Source organism: Molossus molossus, unplaced genomic scaffold (assembly GCF_014108415.1).
Source record: "Molossus molossus isolate mMolMol1 unplaced genomic scaffold, mMolMol1.p scaffold_m16_p_5, whole genome shotgun sequence".
Taxonomy (NCBI): Eukaryota; Metazoa; Chordata; class Mammalia; order Chiroptera; family Molossidae; genus Molossus; species Molossus molossus.
In genome coordinates, this window is record NW_023425388.1 from 60,880,239 (window position 1) to 60,898,806 (window position 18,568).

The following is an 18,568-nucleotide window of genomic DNA, read 5'->3' on the forward strand; positions in this document are numbered from 1 at the left end:
CAACTGGACAACACTCCAACCAACTGAGTCACCCAGCCAGAGCTACTTTGATTTTATTTAGTGAATGATGCTACTGAAATTGTACTCTTAAAAATTTACTGAGCCCTGGCCGGTTTGGCTCAGCGGTTAGAGCGTTGGCCTGCGGTCCAGAGAGACCTGGTTCGGTTCCCGCTAAGGGCGCGTACCTCAGTTGCAGTTTTTCCCCGGCCCTGGTTGGTCATGTGGGTGACAGCCACTCGATGTGTCCCTTTCACATCGATGTTTCTCCCTCTCTCTTCCTTTCTCTCCCTCCCATTCTATCTGAACAAAAAAACGAAAAATGTTTTCGCGTGAGGATTAAAAAAAAAATTACTGATAGCTATAATAACTAAACTTAGATATGAGGAATACCTTTAGTAATATGAGCAACTGAACAAAGGTAAAGGAAATGAGGCATTATCTTTGATTGATTTGAAATGCAAATTTTGTTTTTCTCTGTTGTAAATAGTATACTTAGAAGTTTTTTGTTGTTGTTGTTGGTTATTTAAGAAACATTTTTCCTACAGTTGACATATGCATTTGAAGAATACATATAGTCTTAGAACCACAGGAATTGAACTATGAGTTGTAGTGTTTTTATTACACACGAATAGCTGTGTAATGAGGCTTGGTGTAGAGATTTACAGATCATAAAAAAATAATATTCAGGTTATAGAGGTATAGGACAGAGTAGACAAAATACATTTTTATTTAAAATTAAAAAAATTTTTTTTAAAAATCATCACCTGAGGACATTTTTGCATGTATCTTTAGATGGAGTGGGAGGGAGAAGGGAGGAAGAGAGAGAGAGAAACATCAGTGTAAGAGAGACACATTGAGTGGTCGCCATCCACACGACCCCAACCGGGACCAGGGACAAATCGTAACTGAGGTACGTGCCCTCAGTGGGAACTGAATCCAGGACTCCGGTCCACGGGCCGATGCTCTAACCGCTAAGCAAAACTGGCCAGGGCTATTTTTATTGATTTTAGAGAGAGAGGAAGGGACAGGGAGAGAGAGATAGAAACATCAGTGACAAAGAAACATCAGTTGGCAGGCTGCCTCCTGCACACCCCCCACCAGGGATCGAGCCCGAAACCTGGGCATGTGCCCTGGCCAGGAATCCAGGATTTGAACCGGCGAGGTCTTGGTGCAAGGAACAACGCTCAACCGACTGAGCCACATCGTTTGGGCAAAGAATACATTTTTAAATTGAGATATAATTGACATATTACATTACAGTAGTTTCAGGTACACAACATAATGATTTGTTGTATATACAGTTTTGTGAAATGATTACCACGATAAGTGTAGTTAACATCCATTGCTACACATAGTTACACATTTTTTTTTCTTGTGATGAGACCTTTTAAGGTCTATTCTTGGTAACTTTTAAATATATAATACATTATAATTAACTATAGCTCCCATTCTGTATCTTACATCCCCAGGTCTTATTTATTTTATAACTGGAAGTTTGTATCTTTTACCCACCCATCCCCAGCCTTCTGTCTCCTCTGGCAACCAGCAATCTCTTCTCTATATCTGAGTTCTCCTCCTCCTCCTCTTCTCGTTCTCCTCTCTTCCTCTTTTTCCACTTTCTACATATAAGTGAAGGAATAAATTTTGAGGACAAGAACAGTTGAGGGAATCTGAGCTGTGTGTTAAATATCTAAAACAGGAAGGGCTCGTTGGGAAATTATTTTTCCCAGTCCAGGGGCATTGGGATTCCTGTGGCCCCAAAGAACTGTTTTAAGCCTGGAGCCTGGGAAAGATATGAGAGCCAGCAACGTAAGTATTTCTCTGCTCTTTTAAGTACCAATGGAACTGAAAGAAATAACTTTGCTGTGTCCTGGGACAGGGAGTAGAGGAACTCTAGTAAAAATACAAGGGCCTGGGTTTTAGAAAAGAACCCTTTCCTCTAGATGCAGGCCTTAGAAAACATTGAAATTAAACTTCAGGTGGTGAAGTCAGTTTTTTTTTTTTTTGGTACGTGCCCCTAGCAGGAACTGAACCCGGGACTCTCTGGTCCGCAGGCTGACACTCCAACCGCTGAGCCAAACCGGCCAGGGCAGTGAGGTCAGTTTTAACATGACTGATAACATGTAATTATCAGAACATCAGTTTGGCATTTTAGAAGTGGACAACCTAGTGACCTAATGAAACCAAAAAGACTTGCAGTTTCAATTAACATTAATAAATAGTGTTGTTTGATAGCCTTAGAATGGGGAAAAAATAAAGAAAAAAAACCATATTCAGTCATGGAATCAATTCTTTATTTTCAGATTTGATCTTTATTTTCAAGCACTTTGAGGAAATGAGATTAGAAAAGCACCCACATTGAGTTTATTCCTGAAGCACCCCCCTACATACACACAAGTCACTCTCCAGTAATAGCTGCTAAAATCCTACAGTTTGTTTATTTAGTTTGCTTGAGAGTGTCCTTATCTTCAACCTCTTTCATCTGTCATTCAGATCAATCTAAATCTATTTTGGACTTTATTCTATTGCTTGTGTCAACTCTCCCTTGCTCTTTTGCCTTTGCCATTCATGGTTTTTTTTGTTGTTGTTTTTTAATCCTCACCGAGGACACTTTTCTGTTTATCTTCAGACAAAGTGGGAGTGAGGGAGGAAGAGAGAGAGAAACATCAATGTGAGAGAGACACATGGATTGGTTGCCTCCTGCACGACCCCAACCAGGACCGGGGATGAGCCACAACTGAGGTATGTGCCCTTGGCTGGATTCAAACCCAAAACTCTTTGGTCTATAGGCCAACACTCTAACTGCTGAGCCAAACAGGCCAGGGCTGCCATTCATATTTTAAAGGTTGTCTATTGCCCGACACTTTCAATTTCCTGGGCGCTGGTTAGCTGATATTTTATCAAATATGCTCTGTGATTCAGGAATAGCAATGAAAATAAACATTTAATGTCCATTGCATTTTACAGTATAAAGTTAAAACTTTAGAGTAGAGTAGGTGCATTTAAAAGGAATTCTTGCCCTGGCCAGTTTGGCTCAATGGTAGAGCATTGGCCCTGTGGGCTGATGAGTCGCGGGTTCGATTCTGATCAAGGGCATATACCTCGGTTGTTTTCATCCCCGGACCTGGTTGGGGTCATGCGGGAGGCAACCAGTCAATGTGTCCCTCTCACGTCTATGTTTCTCTCTCTCCCTCCCTCCCTCGCTTCCACTATCTAAAAGTCAATGGAAAAATATACTTCATTTGTTTTAACATTTTTCTATTTATCTTCAGACAGAGTGGGAGGGAGGGAGGAAGAGAGAGAGAAACATTAATGTGAGAGAGACACATGGATTGGTTGCCTCCTGCCCGACCCCAGCCAGGGCCAGGGATGAACCGCAACTAAGGTATGTGCCCTTGGCTGGATTCGAACCCAAAACTCTTTGGTCTACAGGCCAACGCTCTAACTGCTGAGCCAAACAGGCCAGGGCTGCCATTCATATTTTAACAAACAAAAAAAAATTAAGTTTGAGACATTTGTAGAACATATATGTCCACAGCTGTTTTTAAAACTATACAGTTAACTTCCTGATATTTCTTGCAATTTTCACTCACTCTGGCACTTTCTGATTTTTTGAAACAGTGATCACATGGAAAATGTATATGGCTACTTAATGAAGTACACCAACCTTGTCACTGGGTGGCAGTACAGGTAAGTGTGATTATTCCATGACACATCATTCTCCTGAAAGACTGAGATTGGGGGTGATAATTTTATATTTTGATATTACTTCAGTATAAACATGGCTGGGAAATCTTTTAGGAAAGGATTTACCATGTTTTCTAAAAGTCTGATGGCTTTCTTCTCTTTTTTAGAAGAGAATGACAAATGATAGCCTCTAAATGCTCCAGAAATTACTATTATTTTAGGATTAGAATCACTTGTTTATCTGGTTTGGACTTACTAAAATACTTGCAGTGATTAGGCTGTTAGGGTGGTTTGGAAGCACCAAGCAGATATGTGCTAGGTGCCTATTTTGTGTACAATTGTCACACAAACTTCTCTGGGACCTTGAGAATTTAAATAACCAGCCCAAGGTCACACAGGGCGGTCAGTAAGTAACAAAGCCAGCTATCTTAAATACTTGTAGAATTGGCTGTTGTGGAGCAGGGGAATTAAACTTTTATTTTTAAAATTATGGTAAAATATACATAACAGAATTTACCATTTTAAACCCTTTATAAGTGTATAGTTCAGTAGCATTAAATACATTCACTTTATTGAGCCACAATCACCATGATCCATCTCCTGGACTCTGTATCTTCTCAAACTGAAACTCCTGTACCCTTTAAATAACTCTCCATTTTACCCTCCCCTCAGTCCTTCCAACCACTATTCTACTTTGTGTCTCTATGAATTTGACTATTCTGGGTACCTCATATAATTGGAGTCATACAATACTTGTATTTTTGTGACTGGCTTATTTCATTTAGCATAATATCTTCAAGGTTCAACCATATTGTAGCATATGTTAAATCTTCCTTCCTTTTTTTTTTTTGAACTTGTCTTTATTGTTGAATGTATTACAGATGTCCCCCATTTTTGCCCCCATTGACCTCCTCCTCCCTGCTCCCACCCCTCTCCTGCCTTCTCCACACTATTGTCTGTGTCCATTGGTTATGTATATGTGGATATAACAGACTTCTTTGGTTTATCTCTTCCCGTCCCCCCTACCCCCTTTACTTTGAGGTTGGTCAGTCTAACAACTAATTTGTACTTCTTAATCCCTTCACTTTTTACACCCATCTCCCCAACCCCCCTTCCCATCTGGTAATCCACAAAATGTTTATTGTATCAATGAGTCTGTTTCTGTTCTGCTTGTTCATTTGGTTTGTAGATTCAACTGCTGATAGATATATATTTATTGCCATTTTATTGTTCATATTTTGATCTTCAAGAAGATACTTCAACATTTCATATAATACTGGTTGGGTGGTGATGAATTCCTGTCTGGGAAACTCTGTATATGTCCATCAATTCTAAATGATAGCTTTGCAGAATAGTGTAATTTTGATTGTAGGTCCTTGCTTTTCATCACTTTGAATATTTGTTGCCACTCCTTTCTGGGCCGCAAAGTTTCTTTTGAGAAATCGGCTGACAGTCTTTTGGGAGCTCCCTTGTAGGTAACTAATTGCTTTTGTCTTGCTGCTTTTAAGATTCTGTCTTTGTCTTTAACCTTTTGCATTTTGATGTTGGTATATCTTGGTGTGGACCTCTTGGGGGTTATCTTGTTAGGGATTCTCTGTGCTTCCTGGACTTGTATGTCTGTTTCCTTCACCAAGTTAGGGAAGTTTTCTGTCATTATTTTTTCAAATAGGTTTTCAGTTTCTTGCCCTCTCTCATCTCCTTCTGGCACCCCCAAGATGCGAATGTTGGCACACTTGAAGTTGTCCCAGAGGCTCCTTACACTATCCTCATTTTTTTGGATTCTTTTTTCTTTTTTTTTTTTTTTATCCTCACCCGAGGACATTTTTCGATATTTTGTTCAGATAGAGTGAGAGGGAGAGAGAGAGAGAGAAACATCGATGTGAAAGCGACACATCGAGTGGTTGCCACCCACACGACCCAACCAGGGCTGGGGACAAACTGCAACCAAGGTACGTGCCCTTAGCGGGAACCGAACCCGGGTCTCTCCAGACCACAGGCCGATGCTCTAACCGCTGAGCCAAACCGGCCAGGGCAGATTCTTTTTTCTTTTTGCTGTTCTGATTGGGTGTTTTTTGCTTCCTTATATTCCAAATCAATAGTTTGCTTCTTGGCTTCACCTGCTCTACTATTGACTCCCTGTAAATTATTCTGTATTTCAGTTAGTGCATCCTTCATTTCTGACTTGTCCTTTTTTATGTTGTTGATGTTCTCACTAAGTTCTTTGAAATTCTCATTCACTTCCTTGAAGTTCTCACTAAGTTCCTTGAGCATCCTTATATTCTTTTTTTTTTTTTTTGGTATGTGCCCCTAGTGGGAACTGAACCCAGGACTTTCTGGTCCACAGGCTGATGCTCCAACCACTGAGCCAAACTGGCTGGGGCTCTTGAGCATCCTTATAACCAGTGTTTTGAACTCTACACCTGATTGATTGCTTATCTCCTTTTCGTTTAATTTTTTTCCTGGAGTTTTGTTCTTTTCTTTCATTTGGGCATGTGTCTTTGTCTCCTCATTTTGACTGCTTCCCTGTGTTTGTGTCTATATATTAGGTAGAATTGCTGTGTCTCCTAGGCTTTGTAGGGTGGTCTATGGCAGGTGTACTGTAGGGTTCAGTGGCACAGCCTCCCTTATCACTCCAACTGGGCCCTTGAGTGCACCCTTCATGTGGACTGTACATCCTTCACTTGTAATCGAGTCTTGATTGCTGTTGGCACGTCAATGGGAGGGATTTACTCAGGCTAATCAGCTGCAAGGACTGGCTGTGCCCACTGCCCATTGACCTCTGACTACCTTGGATGATCAGCTGTGCAGGGGCCCACCACACAGAGCAGACTTAACTTCAGCAGTGCTCTGGTATTCACTGAGTTTGCTCCTTAGTGTGTCACTTATGGAGGTGGTTGGGTGGTGGTGCTTTGCCGTGGTGTGAAACTGTCCACTGAGTGTGCTGGGTGTGGGGCAAGGTCAGCCACTGCTTGTGTTCTACCCTGGGCTACCAGGCATAAGCTACAAAGCGATCTGCAGATGGCTGCTTCTTGTGCTGGGCTTGGAGGTGCCCAGGCAAAGCCAAGCTGTGAACCAAGACTGGCTGCTTCTAGTGCCAGGCCTGGGGCCACTTAGCTAGAGATATGGGGCTCGCTGATGCCAGATGCTGTGTTTTTTTTTTTTAGATTTTAGGAAAATCTGAATCAGGAGCAAAGACAGGCCAATCCTATGGTAAAGCCACTGAAAATGGCTTTGGTGGGCCTGAAAGTTGGGTGGGGCAGGGCCTGAGGGAATCACCAGGGCGGGGCATACAATGTGAACCAGATTGCTGGAGTCCCAGATATGGTGGCCATCTGCCACCCCATGGAAGGGTTCACCAAAGGAACAATGGCCTTGGGCGGCAAGTCTGTCCAGGAGATAAATGCCCCTCCATCTCTCGCTGCAATGCCTAACAACTCAGTTCTTCTCCATATGTCTCAGGCACCTTTCAAGCTGCCTCCCCAGTGCTGGAGCCTGGAAGGAGTGAGTCTGAGTAAGTCCAAGCACTGGAGCTGTAAGAGGATCTGCCTGAGACTGCAGCAGCCTCAGCCTCCCTCATCCTCCATTCCTGCTGGATGTTACAGCCAAATGTTATGGAGACTTCTCTTCCTGGCACTGGAACCCTGAGCTGGGGTGCCTGGTATGGGAAAGGGACCCCTCATTTCTCAGGGAGGACCTTCCCAGCCAAGGTATCCCTCCTGATTTTTATCCTCCACACGTGGGTGTGGGACTAGCCTGTCTGTGCTTCTGCCCTTCCTACCAGTTGCAATGTGGCTGCTGCTTCATTTTCGTAGTTGTAGGACTTCTATTCAGCTTGAATTCAGGTGATTCTGAATGATGGTTGTTCTGTAGTTTAGTTGTAATTTTGATATGGTTATAGGATGAGGTGAGTGCCACATTTATCTACACTGCCATCTTGACCAGAAGTCAGATTTTCCTTCCTTTTGAAGGCTGAGTAATATTCCATTGCATGTATATACCACATTTTATTTATTTATCTGTCAATAGACTTTTGGGTTGCTTTTACCTTTTGGCTGTTGTGAATACTGCTGTACAGATATTTGAGTCCTGGCTTTCACTTCTTTTGTGTATATACCCAGAAGTGGAATTGCTGGATCATATGCTAATTCTATATTTAACTTTTTGGGGACTCTCCGTACCATTTTCCATAGTGGCTACACCATTTTATATTTCTGCCAGCAATGCACAGGAGTTACAGTTTGTCCACATTTTCACCAACACTTATTTTTTCTTTCTTTTTTTTTAATTCTCACCCGAGTCCCAGGTTCAGTTCCCGCTAAGGGCACGTGCCTCGGTTGCAATTTGTTCCCAGCCAGGTTGGGGTAGCGTGGGGGGCAACCACTCAGTGTGTCCCTTGCACATCGATGTTTCTCTCTCTCTCTCTTCCTCCCTCTCTCCCTCCCGCTCTATCTGAAGATAAATGCAAAAAAAAAAGTCCTCAGGTTGGGATAAAATGACAATGCTAGAGTTTGAACCCAAACAATCGTGACTCCAAAGACTATGTGGTTTTTTTTTATCCTCACCCGAGGACATTTTTCCATTTTTTTTGTTCAGGTAGAGTGGGAGGGAGAGAGAGAGAAAAAAACATCAATGTGAAAGGAACACATCGAGTGGCTGCCACCCGCACGACTAACCAGAGCCGGGGACAAACTGCAACCGAAGTACGCGCCCTTAGCGGGAACCGAACCCGGGTCTCTCAGGACCGCAAGCCGATGCTTTTAACCGCTGAGCCAAACCGGCCAGGGCTAAAGACTATGTTTTTATATTGTATCATATTGCTTCTAATTCATACGTCATTTGGAGACATTTGCTTTTGGTTATGATAACAGTTTGCTCATGATAGAATAACAGAAGCTGAGTTTCCTTCTTATCTTAAATAGCTATAAAATGAGATACAATATATGAAAGAATGATTTTCAGACATTTTAAAGAATAGTAGACGCATTGATGAAAATGTGATGTTTAAAAGAGAAGGCAGCCCTGGCCGGTTTGGCACAGCGGTTAGAGCGTCGGCCTGCGGTCCTGAGAGACCCGGGTTCGGTTCCCGCTAAGGGCACGTACCTCGGTTGCAGTTTGTCCCCAGCCCTGGTCGGTTGTGCGGGTGGCAGCCACTCGATGTGTCCCTTTCACATCGATGTTTCTCTCCCTCTCTCTCTGTTCCTCTCCACCCCCCCCCCCCACTCTATCTGAACAAAAAATGGAAAAATGTCCTCGGGTGAGGATAAAAAAATAAAAATAATAAAAAAAGAGAAGGCAACCCAGCCGTTATGGTTCAGGGGATTGAGCGTCGTCCCATGGACTGAGAAGTCCCAGTTCAATTCCTGGTCAGAACACATGTCCGGGTTGTGGGCTTGATTCCCAGTAGGAGGCATGCAGAAGGCAGCCAACCTATGTTTCTCTCTCACTTTGGTATTTCTATCCCTCTCTCCCTTTCTCTCTCTCTAAAAAAATCAGTAAAAACATAGTTTTAAAAATATTTGTTAAAAATAAATAAATAAAAGAGAAGGCAGTTTGGGCTATGTTTAGTTTGAAATGACATTAAGGAATCTAAATAAGAGTGACATGCCCTGGCCGATTTGGCTCATTGGTTGTAGCATTGGCCTGCAGACCAGCAAGTCCCAGGTTCGGTTCCCGCTAGGGGCACGTACCAAAAAAAAAAAAAAAAAAAAAAGAGTGACATGCAGGAAGTTGGAGGTCATAAGAAAGGTCAAAGCTGGATATGAAAAATTAGAAGGGAATTGTTCTTATTGAATTAAAAAGGGAAATTCTTCAGGTTTTTCATCTTTTATTTAAAAAAAAAACACACACACACAAAAAAAGACAGCCCGGCCAATGTGGCTTAGTGGTTGAGCATGGACCCATGCACAAAGAGGTCACCAGTTTGATTCCTGGTCAGGGCACATGTCCAGGTTGGGGCCAAATCCCCAGTGAGGGGCATGTAGGAGGCGGCCAGTCGATGTTCTTTCTCATCAATGTTTCTTTCTATCTCTCCCTAAAATCAATAAAGGGAGAAAAAACCCAACCAAACAAACAAATTCAAGGGAGCCTTTTCATTTTGTATTTTTTCACCTCAGTTTTTTTGTAATTTGTTAAGGGCTTACACATTCAAATGACATACAAAATATTAGTTTATGAAAATTTTATGTCACTTTATTCTTAGCACTAGTCTTTCTTTTTTTCTTTATTGATTTTAGAGAGAGATGAAGGGAGAGGGGGAGAGAGAGAGAAACATCAATGAGAGAGAACATCGATTGCCCAACTCCTGCATGCCCCCCACTGGAATTGGGCCCACAACCTGGGCATGTGCCCTGAACGGGAATCGAACTGGCAACCTCCTGATGTATGAGTTGATGCTCAACCACTGAGCCACACTGACTGGGCTGGTTCTCTTTCTTAAAAGGAGAATAAGTTAACTTTCTCCCGCAACATTCAATAACTTTCATTTATATATCGTAGAATATTGTTGAGAAAGCGTCAGAAAAGGAACACAGTAAGAAAACTCCAAAACATACCCAAGCATATAAGGTTTAGTATATGTTCAAGATGGCATTTCTGGTCAGTGAGAACTTCAGAAGAAGGGGCAGGTGTTTGTATCATTGTTTAAGGGAGTCTATTATGAAGATTTATTGGCCATTGTTTGCCTGGGGAGTTAGCCTCCAGATCCAAGTAAATATTCTAGGATAGGGAGGGGCATTGCCTCTATCAGTGTAACCCCTCCAGCTGTGTAAGAGGCCAGTTTTTGCAGCACCAGAAAATGTGGGGATGATGAGACAAATTCTTATTTGCTACTAAGAACACAGAACCTATTACCAACTTCCCCATCGGTGAGAGAGCTCACCTTGTCAACTTGCTGTTGTAGACCCACTTTAGAAAAAATTTCCATCTTCCATTTACTGTCACCCTGATACAACAATATATTGGGTCCTTTGCATGGAACACGTAGCTTGAAGGATCAAAGGAGAACAGAATGGTCAAGATCACATTAAGGGACCCTAGGCTTAGTAGATAAGTTTCTTTGGCATGTGCAACCACTTTTGTCCGTGTGCTACAGGTGAAACTTCTGTACAAAAGCATTGCACCTGTGTCAGATACTCAAGACAGTTTCCCTGCAGTCATGTCTGTTTTGACTAAGGGCAACTTAGAGCAACTTAGAACTTGACTTAGGGCAGTTGGAGAAATCTGGCATGGGCACACTTATAACTGCTTGCTCTGGAATGTAGTGTCCTAGAAAAGTACACAGCAGCAAGATCCTCTCCTGAACCCACCTCCTTCCACTTTCAATGCAAATTCCTGAAGAAGAGGTCACTTCTCATTTGGCTTAGAAGTCTATCTGTACACTGAAGATTAAAGCCCTGGGACTGTCAGAGCAAAGCACATGGTTACCTTTTCTTTCAAAATCTTGATTAAAGTTTATTCTTGTCATTATAAGATATACTTCTGAGTCAGAATATTTTTTGGATTAAAGTTGCATTTAATACTTCACTTAAGTTGTGGGCTAGTACAAAGTTTAGTCATTTTCCTCAAACTGGCAATCTTTGTTATTTTGAAATTGTTGAAAGAGAATAATTATTTAATTGCCAATCTTAGCAGTATTTTGTTTTAATAATTTAGGTGAATTTTCTGTCGGTGAAGATTTGTAAAAAGCTGAATCTTAAATTTCCTTGTCACATTTAGCTTTTATTTCTATATTTCCTTAGCTAATTGGTTAGGCCAACTTGCTACAAGTGCCTCAGTCAAGAGTCCAGCACTCTTCTGGGAAACATAGCTTTGTTTGTTTTAATCCTAACCTGAGGACTTTTTTTCTGTTTGTCTTCAGATAGGGAGGGAGGAAGAGAGAGAGAAACATCTACGTGAGAGGGACATATTGACTGATTGCCTCCCACACAACCCTGACCAGGGCTGGGGATGAGCCACAACCGAGATATGTGCCCTTGACTGGAATTGAACCTGCAACTCATTGGTCCACAGGCCAACCTCTAACCACTGAGCAAAACCAACCAGGGTGAAACATAGCTTTGTTAAATTTCCTTACTGTGTAGATGGTCTCTCTATCTCCCATCTTCATGTCTTGTAAAATATCCATAAAAGGGATGAAGGAAATTTGTATTAATTCATGTAGAATGAAAGATGTCCCAAAGTGCTCTATTATTGCCAGTGGGTCCATAGCATTATCTTGGTGTTAGATAATCAGTTATTGGCTTACTTTTTTCAATTGAGGTGGTATAATTAACATATAACATTATATTAGTTTTAGGTATACAACATGATTCAATATTTGTATATAAAGGCATACTTCATTTTATTACGCTTTGCTTTGTTGCACTTCATAGATACCGTATTTTTTTTACAAAGTGAAGGTTTGTGGCCACCCTATAAGGAACAAGTATATTGGTGCCATCTTTCCAACAGCATTTGCTCACTTCATGTCTCTGTGTCACATTTTGGTAATTCTTGCAGTATTTCAAACTTATTACTCATCATGTTTATTATAGAGATTGGTGATCAGTGATCTTTTGTTACTATTGTAATTGTTTTAAGGAACTGTGAACCACTGCCATATAAAATGGCCAACTTAGTGTATAAATGTGTGTGTTCTAACTGTTTCACTGACCAGACATTCCCCTGCCTCTGTGTGTCTCCTCCTCCTCAGGCCTCCCTATTCCCTGAGACACAACAATATTGAAATTAGGCCAATTTCAATATGCCTCTAAGTGTCCAAGTGAAATGGAGAGTTGCACATGTCTCACTTTAAATCAAAAGCTAGCCCTGGTTGGAACATCACCCTGTACACCAAAAATTTGCAGGTTTGATTCCCAATCAGGTTATATATGGGAGGCAACTGATCAATGTTTCTCTCTCACATTGATGTTTCTCTCTAACCCTTCCTCTCCTTAAAAAAAAATCAATAAAAAAAATATCTTTGGGTGAGACTTAAAATCAATCAATCAAAAGCTAGAAGCTTAGTGAAGAAGGTATGTTGAAAGCTAAGATAGGCCAAAAGCTAGGCTTCTTGCACCAGTTACCAAATTGTGAATGCAAAGGAAAGGTTCTTGAAGGAAATTTAAAGTGCTACTCCAGAGAACATATGAATGATAAGAAAGTAATATAGCCTTATTGCTGATATGGAAGAAGTTTTAAGTGATCTGAATGGAAGATCAAACCAGCCACAACATTTTCTTAAGCCAAAGCCTAATTCAGAGCCAGGGCCTAACTCGCTTTAATTCCATGAAGGCTGAGAGAGGCAAGGAAGCTGCAAAAGAAGTATGAAGGTAGTAGAGGTTGGTTCATGAGGTTTAAGGAAAGAGGCTGTCTCCATAACAAAAGGCAAGGTGCAGCAGCAAGTGCTGATGTAGAAAACACAGCAGGTTCTCTAGAAGATCTAGCTAAGGTAATTAATGAACGTGACTGCACTAAACAACAGATTTTTAATGTAGACAAAACAGCCTTCTATTGGAAAAAGATGCCATCTAGGACTTTGTTAGCTGGAGAAGAAAAGTCAGTGTTGGCTTCAAAGGATAGGCTGACTCTCTTTTTAGCAGATAATGCAGCTGGTAACTTTAAGTTGAAGCCAGTGTTCACTTACCATTCTGCAGATCCTAGGGCCTGCATAAGAATTATGCTAAATATACTCTGCCTGTGCTTTATAAATGGAAGAACAAAGCCTGGATGACAGCACATCTGTTGGCAGTATATTTTAAGCCCATTATTAATACCGACTGCTAAGAAAAAAAGATTTCTTTCAAAATATTGCTGCTCATTGACAATGTACCTGGTTACCCAAGAGCTCTGATGGAGATATACAACGAGATAAATATTTATTTATTTATTTATTTATTTATTTATTTATTTTAATCCTCACGTGAGGACATTTTTCGATATTTTGTTCAGATAGAGTGGGAGGGAGAGAGAGAAACATCGACGTGAAAGGGACACATCTAGTGGTTGCCACCCACACGACCCAACCAGCGCTGGGGACAAACTGCAACTGAGGTACGTGCCCTTAGTGGGAACCGAACCTGGGTCTCTCCGGACCACAGGCCGACGCTCTAACCGCTGAGCCAAACTGGCCGGGGCGAGATAAATATTTTTATCTGCCTGCTAACACAACATCCATTCTGTAGCCCGTGGATTAAGAGTAACTTTGACTTTCAAGTCTTATTATTTTAGAAACACATTTTGTAAGGTTATAACTGACATAGATAGTAATTCCTTTGATGGTTCTGGGCAAAGCCCATTGAAAACTTTCTGGAAAGGATTCATCATTCTAGATGCCATTAGGAATATTCATTATTCATGGAAAGAGGTCAAAATATCAACATTAATAGGAATTTGGAAGAAGTTGATTCCAACCCTCATGGATGACTTTGAGGGGTTCAAGACTTCAATGGAGGAAGTAACTGCATGTGTGATACAAATAGCAAGAGAACTAGAATTAGAAGTGGATCCTGAAGATGTGACTTAATTGCTGTAATCTCATGGTAAAATTTTAACAGATGAACAAAAAAAGTGGTTTCTTGATTTGGAATCAAGAAAATGCTGTGAAAATGGTTGAAATGAAAACAAAGGATTTAGAATATTACATAAACTTGGTTGATAAAGTAGCAGCAGGGTTTGAGAGAATTGAAGAAGTTCTGCGGTGGGTAAAATGCTATCAAGCAGCATTGCATCCTACAGGAAATTTGTTCTCAGTACAGCAGGCTTCATTGTCTTAAGAACTTGCCACAGCCACCCATCCTTCAGCAACAACTACCCTGATAAGCAGCCATCAACATGGAGGCAAGACCCTCCTTCATAAGAAAAAGTACACCTCTCTAAAGGCATGCAGATGATGGTTAGCATTTTTTAGACGTAAAGTATTTTTTAATTAAGATATTTACATTTTTTGGACGTAATGCTATTACACGCTTAGACTATAGTATAGTGTAACCATAAGTTTTATGTGCACTGCGAAACCAAAAAAATTTGTGACTTGCTTTATTGCAATATTCACTTTATTGCAGTAGTCTGGAACCAAACCCTCAATATCACTGAGGTCTACTTGTATTGGAAAATGATTACCACAATAAGTCTAGTTAACATTCATCCCATACATAGTTACAGTTTTTTTTCTTGTGATGAGAACATTTAAGATCTGCTGTCTTAGTGTCTTTATTTATTTATTATTACTTTTTAAATCCTCACCAGAGGATATTTTAACATCTAGTTTTACACAGAGTGGGAGGGAGAGATAGAGAGACAAACATTGATGTGAGAGAGACACATCGATTGGTTGCCTCCTGCATGACCCCTACCGGGGCTGGGGACTGAACTGCAGCTGAGGTACGTGCCCTTGACCAGAATCAAACGCACAACTCTTTGGTTCATGGACCAATGCTCCAACTGCTGAGCCAAACTGGCCAGGGCCTGTCTTAGCATCTTTAAAATATATAATACAATGTTAACTGGAATCGCCGTGCTGTGCAGTTACTGGCTTATTTCTATAATTTTATCAGTCCCTTCTCAGCATTACTTTCTGTATATCTAGGTGAGTGTCTCCCATGTTGTAAAAATGTGGTGGATTGGGGCCAGGGACAAACTGCAACCGAGGTATGTGCCCTTAGTGGGAACTGAACCCGGGACTCTCCCGGTCGGTGGGCCGATGCTCTAACCGCTGAGCCAAACCAGCCAGGGCTGAATTGACTACTTTTATTTTTAATTTTTATTTTTTGGCACGTGCCCCTAGCGAGAACTGAACCCAGGACTCTGGTCTACAGGCCGATGCTCCAACCGCTGAGCCAAACTGGTCAGGGCTGAATTGACTACTTTTAGAAGAAAAGACCAATTGTTTTCCTTTGCCTATTGAAATACATTGTGCTTATTGCTTAGAGTAGTGGGAAAAGATTCCTTCCCTTCCTTTCTTCCCTTCTTGTTTGTTCGTTCTTTTCGTTAACAGCTTTATTAAGAGAGAATACATATAACATACAGTTTGCCCACTAAAATGTACAACTATATGGTTTTTAGTATATTGAAGAGATTGCTTTCATGTCTTTGTCCATTTGGCCCACTGTAACAAAATACCACAGAGTGGGTAGCTCATAAAAAACAAATTTATTTCTCACAGTTCTGGAGTTTGAAAGTCCAAGATCAGGGTGCCAGTAAGAGGGTAAGGACCCTCTTACTATTGCAAAAAAGAGGCAAGGGAGTGCTCTTGGGCTGCTTTTATAAGGGTATTAATCTCATTCATGAGGGTGCTGCCCTCATTCCCTAATCACTTCCCAAAGGCTCAGTCTCTTAATACTTTTACCTTAGGAGTTAGGATTTCGTCATATGAATTTGGGGGTGGGGGCACGCTCAGACCATTGCACATTCATATGTACATTTTATTTAGGACAGGTTTTATGTTTCAGAAATTTAAGATGGTGTCCATGACTATCTTACTAAATTCAAATACTCCCTTTAAATCTCTGGGGAAATAAAATAATCTTATTGTAGAACTATGGATGGTCAATAAAACACATGAAAAGGTGTTTAACTCCTATAGTAATTAATGATATGGAAGTTTTAAAACTCAAAAATATTAAAATTAATTTATATTTTTTACCAAAATATGTGAACATAATTTTAAAAATCAGAAGCTTGGTAAATGTGAACAAGAAAGACAATAGTTCTTTGCTTTTGCATCTCCCTTCTTAGGCAACTACTTTCAACTCCTTTTGCTTGCTTCTCATGTTCTTTTTGTTTTTTTGTTTTCTTTTCCCAAATAAAAGGCTGCTTCCATTCTCTCCCAGTTTGATAATGCCGCATTGCTTAAGATAATATCTCCTAGGACCTTGAACTGGATCAAATTGTTTGCTGTTATGGAGCACATTAACATGTAAAATGCATTAACATGTAAAATTAACGTTTGGACTTGGAGCACATACATGTTAATGTGCTCCAAGTCCAAATGTTAATTTTTTGAAATCTGAACTTTTTATGTTTTAAAGAAAACAGCTTATACTAATTAAATTGGAATCTGAATTAATATATTTTCCTAATGTTGTTAATCTAGAAGCAAACCAGAACATCAAATTCTTTTCCAAAGTGTATCAGTATTTCGTCATTTAGTTTCACGTTTCTTATGTTTCTGCATCTCCAGTTGCAGCTTTTTCATTTTTAAACAGGATAAGTAATCTTTAGCTGTGACCTATTTAATGATACATGTACAAAATCTTTCTATCCTGACATTATTCTCATCGTACATTTTATTGATTAAATCTTAACTTACCTTGCATTTCTTACCTAGCATTTAGTTAACTTCAGAGCTCATGTTTTGATTTGTTAAGCAGTGAATTTTAAATAAAAATTCTCACTTCCATTTGTCCTTGGGCAGTTTACCTTCCCTGTTAATGAATTCTGGAGAGAAATCTTCCTCTGAAAGATTTATATCTTTCTTTCCTTTATGTGATATCTGATATGCTTCTTCCTTATTAAATGCCTCTCCCTCAACTGGAGGTTTTATATCATTTATTAAACTCATTCAGATTTTTTTTTTTTTTTATCCTCACCCGAGGACATTTTTTTTTTGGCATTTATCTTCAGATAGAGTGGGACGGAGAGAGGGAGGAGGAGAGAGAGAGAAACATTGATGTGAGAGAGACACGTCGAGTGGCTGCCACCCACATGACCCCAACCAGGGCCAGGGACAAACTGCAACCGAAGCAAGTGCCCTTAGTGGGAACCGAACCCGGGACTCTCCGGTCCACAGCCTGACGCTCTGACCGCTGAGCCAAACCGGCCAGGGCTCATTCAATTTTTTAATAATCTTGTTTGTTTGTTTGTTTCCACTACATTTATTACTAATATAAAAAATGTTAAAAAGAAAAAGAAATTCATTTTCAGTTCTCCAACAGCTCTCATCCCTCCCTCTTGGCCATACAACTCCTCACCCCTTTCCCCAGGGCCAGTTCAGGGCTGAGCCTGCTCACTGCCATTTTCCCAGAAAACAACCAGGGACGGAGGTCAGGAGAGGATGACAGGACTGTCCAGTTCCACCCAAAGACAGGCCAGGTGGAGATCCACAGAATTCAAATGAGAGGGCTGGTGGCCTCACAGTAACGCAGTCTCACTAAAATGGGCTGCAGAGGAAATAAGGCGGGCCCACCGCAGGCCTCAGAGCACATTCCAGGGACCTGTGTCAAGCCCAGGAAGTGACACCAGAAAGAAGGAGCGGTCAGGGAGGCAGGTTCATGGAAAGTTTCACAATTCTCCGTGTTGGGAAGTGGGGAAAGCCTAGAGGGTACAAGTGAGTGCCTCACTTGTTTTGGCAGAAATACTCTAGTGTGGGGGAGCCACAGAAATGCCATGGACACTGAGAAAGGCCAGGAGGGGATGCACGTTCACAAAGCATGGTGATCACAGACCATAGCAGTAGGGCCATGCTACCGATGGCGAAACTATAAAATCCAACAGCAGGGAGAGTGGCCTTTCAGGAAGTGAGTCTGTACAGTCATCCAAACTTGGCCCCAGGTCAGACAGTCTGGGGAGTTTCACAGAGCAGCTGCCAACATTGTGGGTGGGGGTTATCACATAAGAAGGACTTAAAACAAGCAGCCAGAAGGGAATGGTAGGAAACTGCTCCAGGGCTCAGGAATCGAGGGAAATACTGGGTCTGGATGGACAGGTGCACAAGGAACAGCCCAAAATAAGTTTCCTGCTCAGCAGTCAGTTGGCGAAGGGGTGAAGATCTAGGAGGCAGTGAGGGAGCAGAGATGGGGTCCTGAAGGCAAGACTCGAGGCTGGATCAGCAGAAAGAGTGGACACTGCACACCAGTGATGAAACACAACTCCAGACCCCAAATGGGGGAATCACTACTGAGGGTGG

At 41.3% G+C, this 18,568-nt stretch overlaps 1 protein-coding gene across 3 annotated transcripts in view; it reads left to right on the plus strand.

Annotated features, from left to right (window-relative positions):
• OSBPL11 (oxysterol binding protein like 11) overlaps nt 1–18,568 on the plus strand; it is a 100,904-nt gene that overhangs the window by 29,692 nt on the left and 52,644 nt on the right. For all 3 annotated transcript variants that reach the window (XM_036243894.1, XM_036243895.1, XM_036243896.1), the window contains one exon: nt 3,622–3,690. In XM_036243894.1, the coding sequence (XP_036099787.1) occupies nt 3,622–3,690 (69 nt within the window). The remainder of the gene's footprint in view (nt 1–3,621; nt 3,691–18,568) is intronic.